Raw genomic sequence first — 25,358 nt, forward strand, 5'->3', positions numbered from 1 at the left:
CTATGGTGTGTCCCCGCCCCCTAGCTCGCACATACACACAGGGCCGGGGTCGGAGGTCGCGCTGACGTCACTGCTGTCTTGTTGCTCAGCTGATCGGTAAACAGCCGCAGCGGTGACAGCTCGGAGTGAAGGGAGATGGAGCGGGAAGTCCCGCAGGGCAGCGCCTGAGCCACCTCTCCTGGCACCGATCGGGTAGGTGTAGGGGAAAGGTGGTGGAGGGGCTTATACAGTGCATTGTGGCGGGGGGGCCCTGGAGGAGTTCTGTAGCATCAGTCAGTGTCACGTGACCAGCCCTTGCTCCCCTCCTGATAGGTGTCAGCGGGGCCCCGACCTTCAGAGACACGGGACACATGTGAGGGCTCAGCCCCGGGAGACACACCACAGACTGCTGTGTAGTGCTGGGACTCCCTCCACTCAGTGTCCCCACACCCCTTCCGGTGACACCGGGACAAGGGAATGCAAGCAACAGACCCGGACAGGAGTAAAAACCTGGCAGAGGGTGTAAACATTTCCATCATTAATGTCTGTGACACCCATTGGAGAGATTTCAACTCCCCAACCTCGTCACTGTTCCTCCGAGACTCCCCCATGGCAGTCCCTCTGACCTTCTGAGCCCCCCATCGCAGTTATGACAGCCTCGCCGTCTCTTACCTTTGTCCCCCAATACTCCCACTACACCCCCTTCACTGTCCTTATAACCCCCTGTCATTGTTTCTTTATCTCGCTGTCCTCTGCCCCCCCCCCCCCCCAGTCCCATGGACTCCCCCCAATCCCTGTCCCCTGTGTCCCCCCCCCCCCCCCCCTCCCTCATATTGCTGTCCCTCTGTCCCTTTGCTATCATTCCACATTCCTCCTGCTTTTCATCGCTGTCCCCTGTCCCCTCCTTCATTTCTGTCCCTGTCCCCTACTTCATTTCTGTCCCCTCCTTCATTTCTGGTCCCCTGTTGTCCCCTCCATTTCTGTCTCCCCCTTCATTTCTGGTCCCCTGTGACCCCCCCCCTTCATTTCTGGTCCCCTGTGACCCCCCCCCTTCATTTCTGGTCCCCTGTGACCCCCCCCCCTTCATTTCTGGTCCCCTGTGACCCCCCCCCCCCCTTCATTTCTGGTCCCCCTGTGACCCCCCCCTTCATTTCTGGTCCCCTGTGACCCCCCCTTCATTTCTGGTCCCCTGTGACCCCCCCTTCATTTCTGGTCCCCTGTGTCCCCTCCATTTCTGTCCCCTCCTTCATTTCTGGTCCCTGTGACCCCCCCCCTTCATTTCTGGTCCCCTGTGACCCCCCCTCCTTCATTTCTGGTCCCCTGTGACCCCCCCTCCTTCATTTCTGGTCCCCTGTGACCCCCCCCTCCCTTCATTTCTGGTCCCCTGTGACCCCCCCCTCCTTCATTTCTGGTCCCCTGTGACCCCCCCCCCCCTTAATTTCTGGTCCCCTGTGACTTTGCTATAATTTTGCATACCTCTAATTCCCCCTATTGCTGTCCTTATGACTCCTCTGTCTCTGACCTTATTGACTTCTGCTACCCTGTCCCTGAGAGTCCCCTATCACTTTCCCTGTACTTCTTGTTGCCCCCCTATTGCTCCCTCTGGCCGTCCTCTGTCCCTGTGCCGTCATCCTGCATTCCTCTAACTACCTCCATCCCTCTGAATCCCCATCACTGTCCCTTTGACTCCCCTGTCACTGTTCCCTGTCCTTCTGACTCCCCCATTGCTCCCTCTGACTTCATTGTCCTCGGGTCCCTCTCACTTTGCCGTTGTCTCCCATTCCTCTAACTCCCCACATCACTGTCCATATAACTCCCTTGTTGTTGTCCCTCTTACCTCACTGACCCTCTGACTCCCCCATCACTGTTCCCTGTCCCTGTGATTTCCCCTATTACTGTTACCTGCAATTCTGACCACCCCCCCCCCCCATATCTCTGAATTTGTTGACCTATGTCCCTTTGTTATCTTCCTCCATCACTCTTCTTATGACTGTCTTGTCATTTTATCCCCTATAGCTGTCCCTTGTCCATCTTACACCCCTGTCGCTGATATCTGTTCCCATTACCGTTCCTCATCCCTCTGACTCCCCCCATTACTTTTCCCCGACCCTCGGACTTCCCCCATAACCGTCCCCCCCCCCCCGACCCTCTGACTTCCCCCATAACCGTTTCCCCCGACCCTCTGACTTCCCCCCCATTACGATTCGCGAACCTTTCGACTCACCCATTACTGTTACCTGACCTTCTGACCCCCCCCCATTACTGTTCTCTGACTTCCCAAAATAAATGGGCTGCAATGCACCTCAAAATAAAAAAAAAAATAAGGTACTGCCTGAAACACACAGGACACTGCACGTTGTATGCAGTGAGTAGCAGCACATTATGAATGGCACTGCCGCACACCCCGAGTTTATAATGTAAATTACTGCAACACAAATGGTGTGAATGGGTCCTTGGGATGAATATGGAGAACAGACTTTCTGCTCAATAGTTGAGTTTTTCATCCATACTTCTGTAAATAATCTGGATATCCTGGAACACATTGTTCTTTGTGGTGCTAGAACACCCTTCTTGTGGTCTCTGCCAGTTCTTGAATTTTCTTACAACCATGAATCAGATTTACAGAACTGCCCTCCTTCTTATCCTGCGCTGTGCTCTGAATGTGCTGTGATTGCAGGGGATCACAGGGTAGAAATGATAGTAAATGAACTGAACTTGTAACATGATATAAGGGAGTATCCCCATAATGAATGGATTTGACACGTCTGCTTTAAAGGAAGTTTGTCATGGAAAAAAAATAAACACTGAGCCTGCTATTTTTTTTCTGTACCTTCTGTAATGCTAACTCCCTGATTGTTGTGCTGACTTACAGTCACTTTGCCAATACAAGTATACAGATATGGACTTATGTCTTTTCTCTGACTTTCAGAGCTTCTCCTGCTGGCAGGGGTCTATGTATAAATAAATTTGGTGGCCATAATGCTGTATCAATGGCTTGGACCGCTCACTTCTCAGTCTGAAACGGGTGAAGCGGGCGTCCCGGTGCTTGTTTCTGCAGCCACGTTTATAAACGGTACTTTAGAAATAAGTGTCCAGCAAAGGTTCACCAATTGTTTTGTTGTTTCATTCCTCATGGTCTGCAGAATGGGGGTGTATGGCAAGGGTGTGTCCTTTACTTACCTACCTCCCTTTTTAGCTATTAAGTGACCATGAGACATGGCACTTTAAACATTTTGGCACGTTGCTTTTGGATAAATAACATATAAGATGGCTCAACAATGGCGACTAGAAACTTCATCCTGGCACCTGGGCTTTTGTCAGCCTATTGTTGCAGGGATGCAAAATTTGTATCGCCCGATGCTTGGGACATACGGTTCCAGGCGCTGGGCAGTTCATTTTTTTTTTTTTTCTACATATATCCATGCTGCGGGCAAGCAGCAAAGCTTTCAGGTGGTAGCATAAGGGTGGCTCTACTGCTGCCCGATTGCTTCCACACACACGGGGTAATGTGCCCCCCACACGCACACCCCTAGGCTCTGCTTGTTCATTTGCGGGCCCGGGACTGGCATAGTGGGTGCTGCAGGGTAGAGGGGAGGGAGGAAAACGGACACACGCCGGCTCTGCTCCCCATCTCGTTCCTGACCTGGAAGCAACAAGAATGACGTCATTTCTGGGGCCCAGTTGACAGCTTCTCCAGCCATTAAGGCCAGGAAAGAATGTAATGCAGTGCGATATGCCCCCCACATATACGCAAGTACAAATGTAAATGCATACACTGTGACTCCTACGCATGAAAACGTTGACTGCAATACACATTACAGATCTCCGCGCACAAACTGGCTCCTAACTTTTTTAGCTGGCTCCTAGATTCAAATCAAATTTGTCAAGCCCTGACATACTTTGTAGGCACAAACACATTTGGTGAGATGTATTTGATGACGTAGGGAGAATTTACTAAAACTGGAGCAGAGTCTGCAGCATCTATGCATAGTAACCAATCAGCTTCTATATTCAGCTTCTTCAGTTAAGCTTTGAGAATTAAAGACCACTAGGGCTACATTCACACTGGCGATTGAGTCGGTGACAATTGTAGCGGCAGTTCCTTCTGCAGCTCAGCGGGTAGATGCGACCGCCGGCCCTGATCACTATAATGACAGATCAAGCGGCGAACAGCTACAGCTGCTGGCGACCTGTCATAGTGAATGGGGCCAGCGGCCGCATCTACCTGCTGAGAGCTGCAGATGGAACTGCCGCTACAATTGGCATGGCTCTCATCGCCAGTGTGAATGTAGTCTTGGGACAGTCACTGAATCTCTGCTTGTGGAAGGTGCATTGTGTACACAGTGGCCTTGATGGGGCCCCCCAGCTTTTTAAGGCTTCATTCACACCTATGAGATTTGAATCCAGAATCATGGCAGGACACATTTGCGGTGCCATTGCCGTGGTTGTTGTGCGATAAATTGCAACGCGCGAAGCTTGATGCTCAAGAAGGAACACAAGCTTCTTTTGGGCGACAGCATAGCTCATTGTGGTTTCGACGCAATTCATTGCTGCAAAATCTCACCGCGATTGGTGTGGCATTAACAAGCAGTGGCATTGCAAACGCGTCCTGCGATTCAAATCGCCTAGGTGTGAATGGAGTCAAAGAGTTGATACATCTACAAGCCGTACATTTCTTATTAAAAACAAAATATGTCTCTAAATGTGCAAGTGAACCTTAATCCAATGAACGTAATAATAAATTGGTGATAAATCAAAAACAGTCCCCAACTATGAGATAATTAACTCTGTGGGCAATTCTGTGACGGTAAATCAAAATTCCAATCAGAAATTCTTTTGCAAAAGGTGAGTCTTTGACAAAAAGTGAATCAGCATGTGAACAGTTCAAAACAATTCATGTGACTTTTTGCTTGACGAACACCGTGAATCCACCACCGTAAGGAATGTGCGCTTACCAGCTGCACAGACAAGAAATGCCTGTGGCTAACACCCAGCCAGGGCCTTTTCGTCAATGATGATCTGACACCCAATACAGTCACCGCATCCAGGGGGCGTCTGATCTGAAATGGAGCTGGACGAATCCTCCACTTTTAAGCTTGTACACAGCTCAGTAAATGATGGCACAAACGTAGCTCAGAAAAAAATGCAAAGAGTGGCCATAGGTAAAACCTGCGAGGGTTTTTATTAAACATTAAAAAACACAAATACCTACAAGGCGTATAGATAAAAGAAACTGGTTAAAAATATGCGGCCGGCTGCAGTATACACGCCTGTGCTAACAAACAACGGCATGTGTCGCGCGGTGACGTGAGCACGTCGCTCTTCCCTACGCGTTTCGTCACAGGTTTGACGTCGTCTTGGGCACACATCCTGCGTTTTGCTGCGATTCAAATCGCCTAGGTGTGAATGGAGTCGAAGAGTTGATAGATCTGCAAGCCGTACATTTCTTATTGAATGCTGCTTGATTTTAGTGTTTCCTTCTTGGTTTTTTTTTTTTTTTTTTTTTTTTTTTAGCCCCCCCCCCCCCCCCCCCATTCCTTTATCAGCAATTTGTAATGTGGTATCCACAATACCAATCTTGCATCAGAGTGGTCACAAATGTTGCTTAAAAAAATTGTTTCATGTATATTCTCTCTATGAAACTTGCACTCAGGTTTGGCTTCTGGTTACGGCTGGTGCCTTACTGGAAATTGTAAAGATGAACCTTTGTTCCTTTTATACATGTTTGTATCTTAACTGAAAGCTAATAAAAATATTGAAAATAGAAAATGAGAGATAGAAGCTGATGCATAGCTGCTCCAGATTCTGGCAACTCCAGTCTTAGTAAATTCCCCTTATAAAGTCTATTGGACAGATATTTGTTTTTTGCCACTTGCATAGCTACTAGGTAAATCAACGAGCTGTTGCACATAATCCTGACACGTGAGTCAACAAGTTAACTGTTGTCTAATTATTTTGCTGGAGAGGCTAGAGTGAGGAAACTGTTTATAAGTCCTAGTCATTATAGAGCTTTGGCATAAGGTGCGTTGTGGAAGTTTCAGCTGGTACTAAGGCTTTTTACAATCTTCTCTTCTCCTTTAGGGGAGGGCATCGAAACCCAGATCTGACAAGACCAGCAAGATGTGGCTCAAGCTGTTTTTGCTGCTTCTCTACTTCCTCATCCTCTTCGTACTGGCCAGATTCTTTGAGACAATAGTATGGTACGAGACGGGCATCTTCGCCAGTCAGCTAGTGGACCCGGTGACTTTAAGCTTCCACCAGCTGAAGACCATCCTGGAGTGCCGGGGCTTAGGATATTCTGGTCTTCCAGAGAAGAGGGATGTCCGGGAGCTTATGGAAAAATCTGGTAAGGTATTCTAAAGTTTGTGTTGTGACCTAATATTAAAAATAAATAAAAATCTCAAACCGAAAACAACATATTAGCACTAGATTTTTGCTTACTAGACTGTGACAGGGTAGTGCCCTGGCATGGTTTTAAAAGGCAGCCTGGAATGGGTTTTGCAGACAACCAGCACACTGATGGTACACACTAAGGGTAATCAGAACTAGGGCTCTGGGCTCCACCCTACCGAGGAATCTGTGTGTGTGTGTGCCTGGGACAGAAGCCCGAGCCTGATAGGTGGAGCAGCAAAGAGCTGACAGAGGTAAAGTGTTTGTACGAGAGCGCAGGGGGTGCTGTGTTACATGGTCAGGAGGACCATAGCACGAGGTTTGAGCAGCAGAGCTTCCAAAGTGTCAGAAACCATGAATCAGACAGAGACAGAAGTACAGTTAAATCTCACTTGTTTAATAATAATAATAAAAAAAGGTAAACAGAGTAAATGTAGTCAAAACATTAGCCAGAGTTCAGGAACCGGAAAGCATAGTCAGACAAGCCAAAACGTCAGGGAGCCAGAGATCAGCGTAATAGAACAGCAAGCAGGATCTGGAGCCAGAAGGAATGTCAGCCAAGCAAGTCTTTAACACAGGAGATGAGAGAAATCTAGAGATGTGACCAAGGCGAAGGCAAGAGATCATCTGGGCTGGACAGCTTAAGTAGGCAGGACTGACGAGCAGGATATCATCAACAGGTGAGTCACTATGGAGAGAGATGGGAGTTGGCAATTAGCCGACAGCTGAGTGACCAGCTCAGAGAAGGAACGGCTGAGCCCAGCCCTGACGCAAAGAGAGCCAGGAGACTGAATAAACAGCATATCCGATGTGGACTGAACTCTGCAATTCACTACCAATGAGCTAAACAACCCCCAAGTCGTCACAAAATATTAACCTATAGCTGTTGCCTTTTGAAGATTCTGTAAATATGACCACCAAAAGTTCTTTCCTTCCAAAGGTAACATTTGCACAGGAAGTTCAAATAGCTCCTGGGCCACATTGGAGAACTCACAAGAACCTTTCGCAATACACATGGTAGCTGCCATTACTGAATTGTTTATAAAGGTGCATGGACCAAGAATAAAATCTTTCTCTTTGCGTCACTTCTTAGTAAGTTAATGACCCAGAAAAATTCTGTGCATATAATATGTCTGACAAGTGATATATATACATACTCGTCCTGAGTCAGTGAATTGCCAATTAAAGAAGATAGGATAAACATACACCATATGGCAAATGGTTTGTGGATATTTGATCATCACACCTTTTGTGAGCTTATTGACAACCCATTCCAAACCACAGGCTTTGATATTGAGCTGCCCCTCCTCCCCATAACTATAAAAGGCTCCACACGTCTGGAAAGGCCTTCCACAGAATTTTTGTCTAAAGCCAAGTACACACGGGCCGAATGTCGGGCGACATTGGCCAGTTCAATAAAAACTGGCCAACATTTGGCCCATGTGTATGGCAGGCGGTCCTAGAAAACCAGTAGTCAACCGGCTCCTGATCAGCGCTCTCAGCCAATGGCTGAGAGCGCTGACCACAGTGTTCTGGGGGGCGTCCCCCTGTCAGGACACAAAAGAACAACAGGGGAGCTCGCTGCACTAAAGTCAGATTGGTATTACAGCTGCTCCGACTGCAGTTGTCAGGTTTTTAATTTTTTTTTAACCAAAAAAACTAGTGGTGTGTACCAGCTTAAGATTTGTGCCATTCAGCCAAAAGTGGTCTTGGTGTTGGAGGAAAGGACCATTCTCACATCCTGCATTCCAGTTTATCCCAAAGGTGTTAATTGGGGTTGAGGTCAGGGCTCTGTGCAGGTCAATCAAGTTCCTTCACAACAAACCAAGTCTTGTGGAGCTGGCTTTGTGCTCATGGGTGCAGTGCTGGAACAGAAAAGCAACTTTCCTAAACTGTTGTCACAAAGCTGCAAAAGCACAATTGCTTTACAATTCCATTGTATGCTCCAGAATTCTTTACAGGAAACAAATGAGGGGTATCCTCAATCTTTTGACCCTTTGATGTAAAAAAACAAGAGCCGACACGGCTGTGAAATGCCTGGAAAGTGACGTCACCCATAGACTTACTATGGGTCCTCCCTTGACGGCTGCCCCTCCTGTATCCGCCTCCACACTGAGGTCAGGGCTATATAGATTAGCTTTAGAATGTGGCAGAGAGCAGGTTAAGAGTTAGGTTTTGCCTGAATTTTACACTTTAAAGCAAACTCCCCCATCCATCCATGTCACTGTTATTATTTTGTTGAGAAATTACTTTGGAAACCCCCCCCCAGCATTTCTGCCGTGACCATCTTGAGAAAAGGCAAATGATTAATGTAGCATGTACTTTCTATAATCTATCTGCCATTAGCTCAAGCATGCATGCAGGAAAGTGTGCTTGGCTGAGAAAACCCATCCTCCTTCCCTCCTAAAGACTACTGGGATGTATGATGATATTTGCCTAGGCAAGATACCAGGAAGTAACTGAAGAAATGTAAAAAAAAAAATGTTAAAGCAAGAAAAGATAATGTACTTCCTATCTATTTACTAATGTTAGCATGAGGATTAAAAATAATGTTGATTGTGCAAATGAAGTTTCATTTTAAGTAACTCTCAGTTCTCACCTTAGCAATAATGACAGACAATCAGATCAATTTGAAACGAACAGAAAAGTGAAAAGAGGGGGAAAGGTGGATTTGGGCATGGCAATATACTAAAAGTAAATCAAAGTCCCAGCACACCTTTATGATAGACAGTAAAACATATAACAGAACTGTTTTAACAAGTCAGGTTATGGTCTTTGTTGCATACATTTGTAAATACACGTAAAGCCACAATAAGACACCCATGTTTGATCCCTAATGCCGCATACACACAATTGGATTTTCCGACAACAAAACTGTGGATTTTTGTTGGATCGGACTTTCCGACAACAAAGTTTTGTTGGCAGAAAATTTGAGAACTTGCTATCAAACCTTTGTTGGAGGAAAGTCTGACAGCAAATGTTCGATGGAGCATACACACGGTCGGACTTTCCGACAACAAGCTCACATCCAACATTTCCCGTCGGAAAATCCGATCGTGTGTATGCGGCATAACTCTCTAAACTCCTTTTGTATCCAACTAATTGGACATGTGTAGCAATGCCTATGGTAACAGGAGGAAGCCCTTTCCTAAAATTCCAGACGCCCAACAGAAGCCTAGACTCACTCAGTGCAGCTGAAGACCTCCCAATGTTCAGATAATATCTCCCCCCTTCTCTTCTCCATAATTTAGGGGAGGTGCTCTGTAGTTCAGAGAGAACTGAAGCAATGCTAACTGATAGCAGTCAGCACAGGCAGAGGGCACAAGAAGTTACCAGCTCACAAGATGATTTACAGGACAGAAAGTCAGTCCAAAAAGTGTTCACTGGAACAAGAGATGAAGGACCATCTTCTATTAAGGACACCTGTTCTATCTGACTTTCTAAGACCTTAATTTTGAAAAGATCTCTTCTCACTGCTTGTTGCATTTCAGATCAGGAAGAGAAGGGAAATCTCTCCAATGGAACACAGAAAGGGGACATAAAATTTAAAGGGGGGTCTTAAAGTGGTACTAAACCCACAACAGTAAAATCAGTCGGTATATGCAGTAAAGCATGCTTGTTATACTCATTGTGGATCCCAAGGGGTTAATCATCTGCATTGTGTAAAAAGGCTGTTTGGTCCTGTCTTCTCTGATCCTCCCCTTCTTCCACTGTCCCCAATCCATCCCCTGCTAGAACAGAACCTTGGAGGCACTCTGCACATGCTCAGTTTGGTGTGTATTGCAAGAGCAAGGGTGCATGTGATCAGCATAGGGCCAATCAGCACTGTCTGGACAGAGAGTCAGGCATCCTGCAGCCTCATAGGACAGTCAGAGTACAATAAAAACTCATCCTACAAGCTTTAACCAGACACTGATAGAAGTCACAAGACTGCTATATACTGCTCATGAGAAAAGATATTTAGCAGTTTATATTTACTAAAATAATTGTATTTCCATGTTCTGTGGGAGACCAGATATAGTGAATGCAGGCTCCTGGGTTTAGTAACGCTTTAACTATTATCAAACTCTTTACAAAACAAAAAACGGTTTTTTTTGCTTTAAGTATACTTAAAATCTCTGTATTGCTCATTTTCCCACCAATTTGTATATCTTACACTTTTTGCACATAATATGCCTGTTTAATGTTTATAGGAGTATCCTGCTAATTATTTTCTAACAATATTTATACATGGTTTTTGTAAATATGCTTCATATTATTTTCAGGTGTGTGCCCCCAGTGAATTTTATCTTGGATCTTGGTGCTGTGTTGAGTTTACTCTTCTATCCTAATTTTTTCATATTGTGTCCATCAGGTGACTTGATGGAAGGAGAGTTGTACTCTGCCCTGAAGGAAGAGGAGGCCTCAGAAGCCGGCTCCAGCACTAACTTCAGTGGGGAGATGCACTTCTATGAGCTGGTGGAAGACACAAAGGATGGCATCTGGCTGGTGCAGGTAACTGGCTTTATGGTGTGTGTAGATGTATGCGCTGTGTAGATGTATGCGCTGTGTAGATATATGCGCTGTGTACTTGCTGGTAGATTGAGTTGCCTTCTGAATGTTTCAGTCTTTCATAGACTCCAACATTGAGATATTGAAACCCAGGTACTCCTGTCACTTGTGAAGGTGTCTTACTCGAGTTTATGAATTACATCAGAGGAAATACACAGGCGGCCTGGGGCTGTAGCGTATTTAGTATCTGATCGGTACATTTAAATGGAGTTTGTGAGCTATAAAGAAGACATAAGGTGGCCAGCAACTAACAGATCTACCCTATACAAATAACTTTTGGGATGTATTTTGCATCTGAGCGTTCAATAAATCATTCAGAACAAAATAAAACTTCAATAACTTCAAATGATGGAGTAACACAAACATGAAATGTGGTTGTTAAGGTAAAAAGGTGTGTGTGTTGTTTGTGTTTTTTTTTTTTTTTTTTCTCCAGTGCTAAGAGTTCAGGAAGGAGGAAATTTCCACTGCAGCCTGTATACACGCCCACATGTTTGATGTCAATATCATGTGACCTGGCTAGTTCAGCTCAACAAGGAAATATTCTCTACAGCAGGGATATGCAATTAGCGGACCTCCAGCTGTTGTAGGACTACAAGTCCCATGGGGCATAGCAAGACTCTGACAGCCACAAGCATGACACCCAGAGGCAGAGGCATGATGGGACTTGTAGTTTTGCAATGGCTGGAGGTCCTCTAATTGCATATCCCTGCTCTACAGCATAAAATACACAACTGAGCATGTGCAGGTCAGCTACCCTGCCTGTGTTAGCTGGCCTTTCCCAGATAGACAGTGTAGGAGGGGGAGCAGCTCTAGCTGGTGTCTCGTGTCCTGATTGGATAGATTGATAGCAGCGCAGCCATTGGCTCCCGCTGCTGTCAATCCAATCCAGTGATGCGGCGCGCGGGGGGGGGGGGGGGGGGGGGGGCGGGGCAAGTCCTGCATTCTGTGTGAATGTACACAGATGCAGGACTCGGGAGTGCGCCCGCACCGGGGTCCACTCTAGGAGAGACTTCATCAACATGGACACGATGAGGGGATGAGCCACCAGCGCTGCTGAGGGACCCCAGAAGAGGACGACCGGGGCCACTCTGTGCAAAAGTAACTGCACAGTGGAGGTAGGTATGACATGTTTGTTATTTAAAAAAAAAAAATGAGGGTTTACAAATCCTTTTTAACTACTGTGGAATATAGCATTGCCTTCACTAAAAAAAAAAAAAAAACCTTTCTTTTAAAAGTTTGAAATGCTTTACTTTAATGTAATAAATGGGCGCCCCCAAAGAGAGAATAACCGCTCATGTTTTGAACAGGTTGGGTTCAGGCATATTCCCATGTTGGGGATTATATTTATCTGTATTGTCTGCAGGCATGGTTACTGTTACTTTTATGTATATTTGTCTTGTGTACAATTCAGTACACACAACCATTGGATAGAGCTCCTTCATTTTGGCAGCCTAAGTGTATCACTACAGTTCTATTCAGAACCTGTTTGACCGCATTGTACATAGCCGTTGTTAAACCCGTCCAGGGGCAGTTCCTGTATTCATTTGTAGCTGTGCTTTTAGGTTAACCACTTGACCTCCAGAAGGTTTTACCCCCTTTATGACCAGGGAATTTTTTGTTGCTATTCAGCACTGCGCTACTTTAACTAGCTATTGCACAGTCATGCAACACTGTATGCAAATAAAAATTTATATAATTTTTCATACAAATAGAGCTTTCTTTTGGTGGTGGTAAACAAAGACCGAAAATGTTAAAAGTAACGCAATATTTTCTACTTTCTGTTATAAAACATATCCAATAAAAAAAAAAAAAATCTAATTTTTTTCAAAAATTTAGCCCAAAATGTATTCTGTTACGTAAAAGGAACGAATATCCCCTGACTGCACCCAAAATAAATAAACTACCAAATAATTAATAATAAAAATGAATGAGCTGCAGTCCCTAAAAGACAAAGATCTACAAAATTAAATGCAAAAACTCTGTGACCACACTGAAATTACTCCCTCTTGTTAATTCATGTGCAAACAATTGAAATCAAATAATTATCAAAATCTCGTACTATATATCCTGTGATTAATCCAATGTGATATCCGTTTTGTAAATAATGTATCAAAATGACCTAAAAGTATAACTACAGTTAATCCACATAAATATATATATTAAAAAAAAAAAAAAAAAATTAAAGTGATTGCAAAGGTTCATGTGTTTTTGTTATTAAAAAACAAAAACAAAAAAAATGTCTTACCTGCTCTGTGCAAGGGTTTTGCACAGAGCGGCCCCGATCTTCCTTTTCTGGGGTCCCCCACAGGGCGCTCCAGGCTCCTCCTCTTCAGCGAGTGCCCCCCGCAAAGAGTCGCTTTCCATGGGGGCACTCGTGCGAGCGAACTCCCGAGTCCTGCTGCTGCATTGACAGCAGGACTCTGCCCCGCCCCTCAGTTCCCGTGTCACTGGATTTGATTGACAGCAGTGGGAGCCCATGGCTCCTGCTGCTATCAATCTATCCAATGAGGACCCGAGACAGCGACTGGAGCTGCTGGGCGCGTACCAGTCGCTGGAACGATCGGGTTCAGGTAAGAAAAAGGGGGGCTCTGCGGGGGTGCTGCACAAAAGGTTTTTCACCTTACTGCATATAATACAGTAAGGTGAAAAACTGTGAGGGTTTAAAACTCCTTGAATAATTAATCTAATAAGTCCACTAATGTGTCGTGATATCAGAACAAGTTGGTGCAGTCCAGTAATCAAACATGCAAAAGTGTCCATGTCACACAACCCCAGGGGACCTCTCCCTAGGAATCAGTACTTGCCAGTACTAAATATATCAGTGAATCAAATGTATTAAGGAAAGAGAATTCAACATATACATAAAATTGTGAGTATTATTAAAACCGCTCATCAACTGATCCAGTACAGTGTTTCCTCTAACGGCAGTGTGTGTGTGAGGGTTAAATGTCTTTTAACTTATGGTCTGGTTCCATCCTCCTCCTCCCCATACATCTCATAAAAAGGGAAAGAGAAGGACTGATAGCATTTACAGCTTTATTCGCCACAAAAATGAATGCACTTACAATTTCAAAGTTCTCGACCTGACACTAGGGATGTATCTCACATGCATTAATTAAACTGCCAGCTCCGACCGTAGTTCTTAGTTGTGAGTAAAGGGTGTGCGGGATGACGTCACTCCAAGACCACGACTTAAGCATTTTGGCTTCATACCGTCAAGTCATGGTCTTGGAGTGACGTCATCTCGCACACACTGTCCGCTTGTGACTAGGAACTACGGTCTAAAACGACCGTGAAATGAATGCATATGCGATATATCCCTAGTGTTGGGTCAAGCTGCCCAATGGCATGACTGTAGTTTCTAGTGTTTTTCTTTGTTTTGTTTTGTTTTTTTCAGCCAGTAAGTCATTTTGTGTATGTCTCTCTACTTTACTTCAACTTTGTTGCCAGAGCAGTTTTTGTGGTTTTTTTTTTTTTTTTTTTTTTTTTTTTTTTTTTTTTTTTTGAAAGCGGAGACCCTGGTAAATTTAAGTGGTGGTAGTTTTTATATCACATGGTGTTAGTACACATTTTCTGTAAAAATACACAAGTTGGGTTCAGTGCACAGAAATGCAAATAATAATTGTTGTTATTAATAAATAATATATTTTAAAATGGAATATAAAAGATGAGGGTTTACTCAGTAAATGGATACCCAACATGTCAAACCTTAAAGCGTTATTAAACCCAAAAGCAAACATTTTATTTTATTGCAGGCGCAGCTCATCAATTCTTAGATGTGATGGCTGTTTTAGTTAGCTTTTTTTAGGCTTTCTTTCTTCTATTTTTATCTGGTGATCTGGCCAGTAAGTATGTTGTTTTTTAGAAGAATAAGCTGTACTGCATATATATCAGTAATAGGGGTGTGAAAAAACATTCAGCGCCGACAGGGGTGCTTGCACTGATCAATTTTACTTCTATAAAACATTTATTCCAATAGGTAAAAACAATTGCTGTAACTGCATATGACTTATTAGCTGGAGTTCAGTTCAATTTGTTACTGTATTTAAATCTGCTAGTACATCTACACTTCCTTTCCATCGGACTGTAAAATGCTGCAGTCCAAATGTGCCCCCTGTTCTCATTCATCCAGAGTGGTGGCACTCTAATACAGGAGGCGTGTTACTGGCCAGATCACCAGGTGAAAACAGGGGAGAAAAAAGGCCTAAAAAAGAAAACTAATGCAGCTACCACATCTAATGATTTGCAAGTGCCCATAAAATGGTGACACTCTGGTACTCCAATGCAGGTCATCAGTTTAGAGTTAAAGTGGTTTGAAAGGCACACTGGTTTTTACCTTCATGCATTCAATGCATGAAGGTAAAAAAAAAAAAAAAAACCTGTGTGCAGCAGCCCCCCATTTTAAGCTGTGCCCATCAGATATCATCCTCTGAGTTGCTGCTTTATTTTTTTTCCAGGTGGTTGCGAATGATCGAAGTCCTCTAGTGAGTAAAGTGCACTGGGAGAAGATGGTGAATAAAGTCACCAAGTTTGGCATCCGGACGGGGACGTTCAACTGCTCCAGTGACCCCAAGTGAGTAGTAGTAGTAGTAGTAGTTTTTTTTTTTTTTTTTTTTTTCTTTTTTGTTCCCCTTACTATTATCCTTAAGCCTTTTAAAGGAGAAATTTTTATCACTCACCCCCCCCCCCCCCCCAAATGTTTCAAAAGATGAATGAAGAATCACTTTATTATGATGTAGGTTATTATCACGGTGGCTGATTTTCATACAGATGGTTGTCCTGACTATTATTGTGGCCAATGGTGTGCATTTTAGACCATCCCTCCTTTTTCCATTCTTTCTTTTTAACCTCCTCCATCTCTGTTGCACCGATACCGCTTTTTTAAGACCGAATACTCACCGATACAATTTTTTTTTTTTTTTTTTATGTCATGTGATAGTGGCACGAATATGCAGCAGTGTCAGTAGTTTTTTTTACAATTTAACTTTTAAATATTTATTACATTTTTTTTTCTTTTATATCAGCCCTGTTGGGGGGTGGCTTTGGTGAGATATCAGGGATCTAAACGGACCCCTGATATCTCCCTTTTGAGACAGGGAAAGGGACTGAGGACACAGATTCCCCCAGTCCCCTTTTCTGCAGCCTCAGCTGCACTGGAGATGTATTCACAGGAGACAGCGGCTCCTCCCCATTCACAAACTGAAGCATCGTAAACACAGTTTACTATGCTCAGTTATGAATGGACCTAGTCAGTGATCGGAAAAGGAAAGAGCCGGTAAATGACATATTTACCAGCTCCTTCCTCCGCTCTCCATCCTGACATATCCAGGACAAGGGGAGACCGGAGGAGGAGCTGGGGAGGACACAGGGGGACCCGGAGGATGACATGGATCGTGACCTGGAGAAGGACCAGAGGAGGACACAGGGGCATGGGGTGTACAGAAGGGGACTCGGAGGAGGACACGGGACAGTCGGTGCGGCGGTGGGGGCAGTTACAAGCACCCATCTCCCTGACAGCCGCGGGAGGGAGAGGAGGAGAAGCAGCTGTCAGAAAAGCTATACAGGGAGAGCCACCGCCACATGTCTGAGGCTGCCCAGGTATCGGATTAGGCATTGAAGCATTTCTACAAGTACAGGTACTCGTGAAAATGCTCGGTACCGATACTGGTATCTGTGCAACCCTACTGACTGTCATGCTGGTGCTTTGCCTTCAGTGCTGACAGGAACAGGTATAGAGAAATTCTAACACTGATTTAGGCTAGGTTCACATCTATGCAGGTTGTGGTTGATGTGTTTTTATGCCTTGTTTTGCAGTTTTTTTTAGCATTCTTGAACATGCGTTTTTGATGTGTTTTGCAATTTATTTATTTTTGCTAATAGGAAAGTATGACCGTTCTGTTCATGGAGTGTGACTTTGATGTGACGTTATACTCTCTGGCACTCAAGTAGCATCACAGTAGTTCAAGAACGTTTTATGTGTCCAAAGTCACGCTAGGGGTAATTGTTAGGGTTAACAGTAATCGTTAGGCTTAGCGTTCTGACCCTAACAATTACCGCTAACCCTAACTCGGACCCTAAGCCTAACATTCAACTTTGGACACATAACAGTTCCTTCACTACTTTCAGGAACTCAAGTAGCATCAAAGTCTAAAGTCGCATTAAAAAGTCGCAACTGCCTACTAGACAAAACGCATCAGAAACGCAACACTTGCATTTTTGGTTCGGGTCCGTTGAAGTCTATTACACGCAAAACACAATCTGCTGGGGGGGGGGAAAATCCCTGACCCTTTCCATAAAAAAAAAAAAAAAAAAAAAAAAGTATCAAAACACACAGAGGTGAACTAGATCCATAGGAAACCTTGATAAATGAACTGTAGCGCATTTCTGCAAAACCCACTAGAAACTCATAGGTGTGAACCAAGGGTAATACTACGTATTGTTCTGGGTCTTTAACTGAAAAGTACTAAAGTAAGACAAAGACAGGCATCTGGCATTTTCAGGAGGCTGCCAGATATTTTCAAAACAGGTGTACTGCTTTTTTTTTTTTTTTTTTTTTCTCTGACCTAGGCTTTAAACACTTAAGGACTACCCCCACGCAGATGTACTGTGGCAGGGCAGCCATCCTGCGTGAAATCGCGTACCTGTACGTGATTTTGTGCACGGGGTCTGGGGCATGTAGACGCTGTAACTTTTGCGCAAACTATCAATATACGCTTATTGGGATTTTTTTTAACCAAAAATATGTAGCAGAATACATATTGGCCTAAACTGACTAATACATTTTGATTTTTTTCCTTTGGGTGCGTGTTTTTATAGCAGAACGTAAATGTGTGTTTTTTTTTTTGTTTTTTTTTCAAAAATGTCAGCCTTTTGTTTATAACGCAAAAAAAAAAAACCTGCAAAGGTGATCAAATTCCACCAAAAGAAAGCTCTATTTGTGGGAAAAAAGACATTAATTTTATTTGGGTACAACATCACACGACCACGCAATTGTCAGTGAAAGTAATGCAGTGCCGTATCGCAATAAATGGGAGAGAGACAAAAGGAAGTGAGAGGAAATCTACCCCTAGGAAGGGAAATTCACTCCTGTAAGAGCCCTTTCACACTGGGGCGGTTTGCAGGCGCTATTGCGCTAATAATAGCGCCTGCAAACCGACCCGAAAGTGCCACTGCCTTAATTCCAGTGTGAAAGCCCCGAGGGCTTTCACACTGGAGAGATGCGCTGGCAGGATGGTAAAAAAAAGTCCTGCCAGCAGCATCTTCGTATACACCGCTCCTTTACCGCTCCTGCCCATTGAAATCAATGGGACGGCGCGGCTATACCGCCGGCAAAGCGCCTCTGCAGAGGTGCTTTGCAGTGGTATTTAACCCTTTCTCGGCCGCTAGCGGGGGGTAAAACTGCCCCGCTAGCGGCCGAATACCGACGGTAAAACGCCGCTAATAATAGCGACGTTTTACCGCCGACGCCCGTACCAGTGTGAAAGGGCTCTAAGAGTTATCAAGGGAAAAAGGTGTCTCCACTGAAGCTTTATCACTAATCCTGGTTTCCAGAACAACCCAAAATTTTCAAAATCCAATTGCCACAGGGAAAGAAAGTGAGGTGAAATCTTATCCTTTCCAATGCTATCCAGAAAAACTTAAATAGTTTTTTTTGGCTCGAGTTACACTTAGAAAATGTACCTTTTCCAACTTGAAACAAACCTACAGAATTCTTGTTTGTAACCCAGGCAATGCCTGTTTATTACTTTTTATTTAAGCACTGCAGATGAGTATTAGCAAGGAATTCTAGTTTGTACAAGGTCTGCATCCAAACTTATCGTATGTTACATAGTAGATGAGGGTGAAAAAAGACACAAGTCCATCAAGTCCAACCTATGTGTGTGATTATATGTCAGTATTAAATTGTATATCCCTGTATGTTGCGGTCGTTCAGATGCTTATCTAATAGTTTTTTGAAACTACCAATGCCCCCCCGCTGAGACCACCGCCTGTGGAAGGGAATTCCACATCCTTGCCGCTCTTACAGTAAAGAACCCTCTACATAGTTTAGGGTTAAACCTCTTTTCTTCTAATTTTAATGAGTGGCTACGTGTCTTGTTAAACTCCCTTCCGCAAAAAAGTCTTATCCCTATTGTGGGGTCACCAGTACAGTATTTATAAATTGAAATCATACCCCTCTCAAGCGTCTCTTCTCCAGAGAGGATAAGTTCAGTGTTTTCCCACTGCTGCCGTTTGGCAGACCTCAGCTGCTGGCCCATGTGGGTCCATCCCCTGACTACCCCTCCCACTCCCCCCCTTACTTTTTTCTCTTTATCTACTAAAGCCAAACGTTCTTCCCTCGCCTTTCTTTTCACTTATGGCTACCCTCGTTCCTTTTATCTCTAACCTCGGCTTTTTCTTACTCTTCCTTATTGTCCGAACGATTCCTCCATGAACCAATTGGCGTTTTCTATCTCCTTGCCTCCTAAGAGGCACCTACATCTGTTAACACAGAGCACTCCCTATTACATAGTTGGTAAGGTTGGAAAAAGACACAAGTCCATCAAGTCCAACCTGTATGTGTGTGTGTGTGTGCGCTTTTATATCAATATTACATTGTAAATCCCTGTATGTTGTGGTCGTTTAGGTGCCTATCTAATGGTGTTTTTTCATTATCTATGCTCCCTGCTGAAACCACTGCTTGAGGAAGAGAATTACACATTCTTACCGCCTTTACCGTAAAGAACCCTCTACGCAGTTTCCGGTTAAATCACTTTTCCTCTAATTTTAGTGAGTGGCCGCGAGTCTTTTTAAATTCCCTTTCGCAGAAAAGTTTTATCCCTATTGTGGGGCCACCAGTACGGTATTTGTACAGTGGAACCTTGGATTACGAGCATAATCCGGAGAACCTCGGAAATACTCGGGAACAGCTCGGCCGAACCTTGGAAAGCCTCGGAAACGGAGCGTTTCCGAATGTCACCGGCGCCCCGCACCTCTGGCCAAATGCGGTACTGCACACCCCATTAGCTTGAATTCTGCTCGTTTTGCGAGACAACACTCGCAATCCGAGTCAGAATTTTTTTTTAAAAAGTTGCTCATCTTTCAAAACGCTCGTTAACCAAGGTTCCACTGTAGAGTCAAATCATATCCCCTCTCAAGCGTCTCTTCTCCAGAGAGAATAAGTTCAGTGCTCGCAACCTTTCCTCATAACTAATATCCTCCAGACCCTTTATTCGTTTTGTTGCCCTTCTCTGGACTCTCTTCAGTTCCAGTACATCCTTCCTGAGGACTGGAACCCAGAACTGGACAGCATACTCCAGGTGCGGCCGGACCAGAGTCTTGTAGAGTGGGAGAATTATCGTTTTATCTCTGGAGTTAATTCCCTTTTTAATGCATGCCAATTTTCTATTGGCTTTGCTTGCAGCAGCTTGGCATTGCATGCCATTGCTGAGCCTATCATCTACTAGGACTCCCAGGTCCTTTTCCATCCTAGATTCCCCCAGAGGTTCTCCCCCCAGTGTATAGATTGCATTCATATTTTTGCCACCCAATGCATTATTTTACATTTTTCTACATTAAACCTCATTTGCCATGTAGTTGCCCACCCCATTAATTTGTTCAGATCTTCTTGCAACGTTTCCACATCCTGCGAAGAAGTTATTTCCTTGCTTAGCTTAGTATTGTCCGCAAATACAGAGATTGAACTGTTTATCCCATCCTCCAGATCATTTATGAATAAATTAAATCACCCAGGGCCCCTATTTCTTTAAATTGGCCATGGGGCACCTAATATTTTATTGTTCGTGATGCTTTGTTTTCGCTCATGACCTATAAAATGTGCTTTTCCACATTTCCTCTTTAAACCCACCTTCTGTTCACCCAACAGTTTTTTATCTACCATCTCTTCAAACAGAGGCGGCTCCAGGCTTTGTGAGGCCTTAGGCACACAATGAGGCCATGAGGCCCCACTCACTCCCGTAATGGGAAAAATAATTCAAGTGAAAAAAATGAACTGTATAAATTGCATATATTAAAGGGGTTGTAATATCTCCGAGGTTTTTCACCTTAATGCATTTTATGCATTAAGGTGTAAAAACCTTTTGTGATGCAGCTGCCCCCCAGAGCCCCCCTTTTGGCCATTGGCTCTCGCTGCTGTCAATCAAACCCAGTGACACGGGAGCCGGGGTACCCCACAACCCCTAGCAATTTCGCTCTCCACCCCAACATCTCAAAAAACAAACACGCAACATAGACTTATCTAAAAAAAAAAAAAAACGAGGAGTATAGGGCGCGTGCGGCGTGACGAAGGAGCTTGTGCGCGTGGCCGGCGGCCCCGACTACTCGCGATTGCTCCTGAGAAGGAGAGAACGGAGATCTGTCAATGTAAACAGACAGATCTCCGTTCTGTCAGGGGTGAGGAGAGTGATCTGTTGTTCCTAATGCTTAGGAACAACGATCGCTCCCCTCACCCAGGCAGTCCCATCCCCCTATAGTTAGAATCACTCCCTAGCTAACACAATTAACCCCTTGATCGCCCCCTAGTGTTAACCCCTTCCCTGCCAATTACATTTATACAGTATTCAGTGGCAGCAGCACTGATCGCTGTATAAATGTCAATGGTCCCAAAATAGTATGAAAAGTGTCCGATCTGTCCACCGTGATGTCGCAGTCCTGATAAAAATCGCAGCTCGCCACAATTACTAGAAAAAAAAAAAACGAAAATGCCATAAATCAATAACCTATTTTGTAGACTCTAACTTTTGCGCAAACCATTCAATATACGCCTTTTTGTGGGGAAAAAAAAATTATTACCAAAAATATGTAGAAAAATACATATCAGCCTAAACTGAGGAAGAAATTTTCTTTTTTTAGATCTTTTTTGGGGGTATTTATTATAATAAAAAGTAAAAATGTATTGCTTTTTTTTTTTTTCAAAATAGTCTGTCTTTTTTTTGTTTATAGCGCAAAGAATAAAAACCGCAGAGGTGATCAAATGCCACCAAAAGAAAGCTCTATTTGTGGGAAAAAAGAACATAAATTTTGTTTTGGGTACAGCGTCGCACGACCGCGCAATTGTCGGTTACAGCGGCGCAGTGCCGTATCACAAAAAATGGCCCGGTCACGAAGGGGGTAAATTCTTTCGGGGCTGAAGTGGTTAACGATTTAAAAATAAACATCTGGTTCACGCTCACTGATTGCTCCAGGCTCACTGATTAGTTGCTAGGTTACAGCACATCAAAACCGCTCATTGGTTGCAAGAGGTTACTGCACAATATTACCACTCAATGATAGGTTGCTGGAGGTTACTGCACGATATTACCACTCACTGGTTGCTAGAGGTTACTGCACAATATTACCCCTCAATGATAGGTTGCTAGAGGTTACTTCATATCTTTACTGCTCATTGATTGGTTGCTAGAGGTTACTGCACATCATTACCTCTCACTGGGTGGCAGAGCAATATTGTGGTGTGTGATGCAACTGTTGGGGTAAAGTTGTTTGGATGGCAGGATGCAGTTTGATGGTGGCAGCATTGGGGTGAGAGGCTGAGATCATATCTCCTCTATAATGATAGGGGGTAGGCGGATGCCAGAGGTGGGGTGCAGGAGGGATTAGGATGATAATGATATCAGGCAGGGTGGTAGGATGCCAGAGGTGGGGTACAGGTGGATGATAGGGATGATGATGACAGGGGGCAGGGTGGTAGGAAGCTGGAAGACAGGTGCAGGGGGGATGAAGATGACAGGGGGCGAGGTGGTAGGATGCCAGGCACATAGTGAAGATTAGAAGAATAATGGTGATGACAGGGGGTCTGTAGATTACATCATATGCCGGATGACGTGCATATCATCACATATCATCACCAGGGCTTTGTGAGCGGGGCGACGGGTAGCGGGGATGTTTTGGGTACCCTCGGTCAGGACGTGACGTCACGGGATATGTCGGGCAGGATCGTCGGGCATGCTGTACCTCAAAACTCCGGCAGACAGGCTCCGCGATGATTGTCAGGCGCCTGCTCTGACATTGGCAAGTCCTCCATTGCAGACATCCATCCTGACCTGCAGAGGAGATCAGAGAGCTGCTCGGCTGCTTCTGGCACTATCTGCGCTCTGCACATTGCAGGAGATCCGCAGAGTGTGACAGAAGGGGGGGAGCCGGAGGAGGGGAGTAAATGGAGCCATCCACTGACCCTGGAACCTCAGGCAGTGCTCAAGTAGTCAGTCCACAGGCATGGGAAAACTAGTTGCAGAGAGCCGGCCCTGGGGACACCGACTGGGGGACATTCCCTCCCACACACGTCAGGCAAATTAGGCGGCCGCGAGGCCCCTGGGAGTGCGAGGCCTAAGGCAACCGCCTAATTAGAGAGCCGCCTCCTGTCTACAAAAACCCAATAAATATTTTGTGAAACAAAATTGTGTTTTAACAAAGCTTCAATAATTTTGCATTTTCTCTTCACAGTACTCTTACCTTCTCCTGTTTTATTCTCTTGTAGATACTGCAGGAAGAGAGGATGGATTAGGTCAACCCTTATTATGTCTGTGCCTCAAACTAGCACTTCAAAGGGAAGAGTCATGCTGAAAGAGTACAGTGGACGCAAAATCGAAACTGAGCATATTTTTAAGTGGATAACTGCACACGCCGCTTCACGGATCAAAACTGTTTACAATTCTGAGCACTTGAAAGAAGAATGGAACAAAAGTGATCAGTACAAGGTCAAGTTGTACCTCTTTGCAAATCTTGATAAGCCGCCAGCTTTCTTCTCGGCCCTGAGTGTGAAATTTACCGGGAGAGTGGAATTTATCTTTGTCAATGTCGGTAATTGGGACAACATGAGGTACATGACAGAAATTGGCATATCCAGAACACCTTCCTATGTTTTGAAGACCCCAGAGGGAATTTACAAATATGGGAATAATACAGGCGAGTACATCTCCCTCCAAGCCATGGATTCCTTCCTGCGCACCTTACAACCCGAAGTCAATGACTTGTTTGTGCTCAGTTTGGTCTTGGTGAACCTCATGGCTTGGATGGACTTATTTATCACTCAAGGAGCCACCATCAAAAGATTTGTGGTTTTAATCAGCACTTTAGGGACCTATAATTCCCTGTTAATCATTTCCTGGCTGCCAGTGTTGGGATTCCTACAGTTGCCCTACCTAGACAGCTTTTATGAGTACAGTCTAAAGTTACTCCGCTATTCTAACACGACCACTTTGGCTTCATGGGTAAGAGCTGACTGGATGTTCTACTCTTCCCATCCTGCCCTTTTCTTAAGCACTTATCTTGGTCACGGCTTACTCATAGATTACTTTGAAAAGAAGAGACGTCGAAACAACGCTGATGAAATCAATGCCAATAACTTGGAGTGGCTGTCCAGCCTCTGGGATTGGTACACTAGTTATCTGTTCCATCCGATCGCCTCTTTCCAGCACTTTCCCAACAACTCTGACTGGGATGAAGACCCAGACCTCTACCTTGAGCGCCTGGCATTTCCAGATTTGTGGCTTCACCCTCTGATACCCACCGACTACATCAAAAATCTACCCACCTGGCAGTTCCAGAGTCATAGGCATTCCGTAGAAGAAGACCTCTCAGAAGGCTCTATAGAAAGTGACAGTGACTCTGAAACTGAGCCTTCTAACAGCGCAACTTGTCAATGTCAAGCACTTGAAGTCCATACCAACTGTTGCACAGCTAAGCCTTTAACGGAAACCACTGACCAAACTTGCTCATGTGAAACACAAAAAAGAGGCAACCCATGTGGAAGAAATATCAGGGCCTATGGTTCTTATTGCACTGAGGACGACCTAGAACCAGATTGGTCTGTGTGGCCGGTAAACATGTTGCACTGTACAGAATGTGTTGTGTGTCTGGAGAATTTTGAGGACGGTTCTCTACTCATGGGTCTACCTTGTGCTCACGTATTCCACCAAAACTGCATTGTGATGTGGCTGGCTGGAGGTAGACACTGTTGCCCGGTTTGCCGTTGGGCATCCTACAAAAAGAAAAGTTACGGTCACCCAGCATCATTGTCAAGTACCACTGCCTCTTAGCGCCTGCGTTTTGTCTGTGAGCTTACTTGCCTGTTTATCTTGTATCTGTTAGAAACTTAAGTGGTTTGATGTCCTTTTTTCAGTCTTCACATTGGAACTAATACGAAGTTCTGTCAGTGTCCATGGTCCCTCATCATCTGTCTTGTTGCCTTGTGTGTTCAATGTCAATGCATACGTAACCAGAAAAAAAATATTTTTATGATTTTGAAAAGATATTCCTATATCAGTGTACTATTTTTTAAAACAAAATTAATCTTCCGCCAAACTCGAAGAAATATCAGGTTGATTTATTTTTGATTGCTAGTTTCTATCAACCTTGCTCAGCATTTCAGAAGCTTGTGAAGGTACATTATGAAAGTTTAATCAAATGGGATAAGTGTTATTTTTAATAAATCATAAACACTG

At 44.4% G+C, this 25,358-nt stretch overlaps 1 protein-coding gene across 1 annotated transcript; it reads left to right on the forward strand.

Annotated features, from left to right (window-relative positions):
- On the forward strand, positions 1-25,358 carry RNF103 (ring finger protein 103). The gene is made up of 5 exons (XM_073610969.1): positions 1-192; positions 6,061-6,325; positions 10,724-10,863; positions 15,378-15,493; positions 23,393-25,358. The coding sequence occupies exons 2-5, from the start codon at positions 6,100-6,102 to the stop codon at positions 24,951-24,953; spliced, it is 2,043 nt and encodes a 680-aa protein (XP_073467070.1). The 5' UTR covers positions 1-192; positions 6,061-6,099; the 3' UTR covers positions 24,954-25,358.

This window comes from Aquarana catesbeiana, linkage group LG01 (assembly GCF_042186555.1).
Source record: "Aquarana catesbeiana isolate 2022-GZ linkage group LG01, ASM4218655v1, whole genome shotgun sequence".
NCBI lineage: Eukaryota > Metazoa > Chordata > Amphibia > Anura > Ranidae > Aquarana > Aquarana catesbeiana.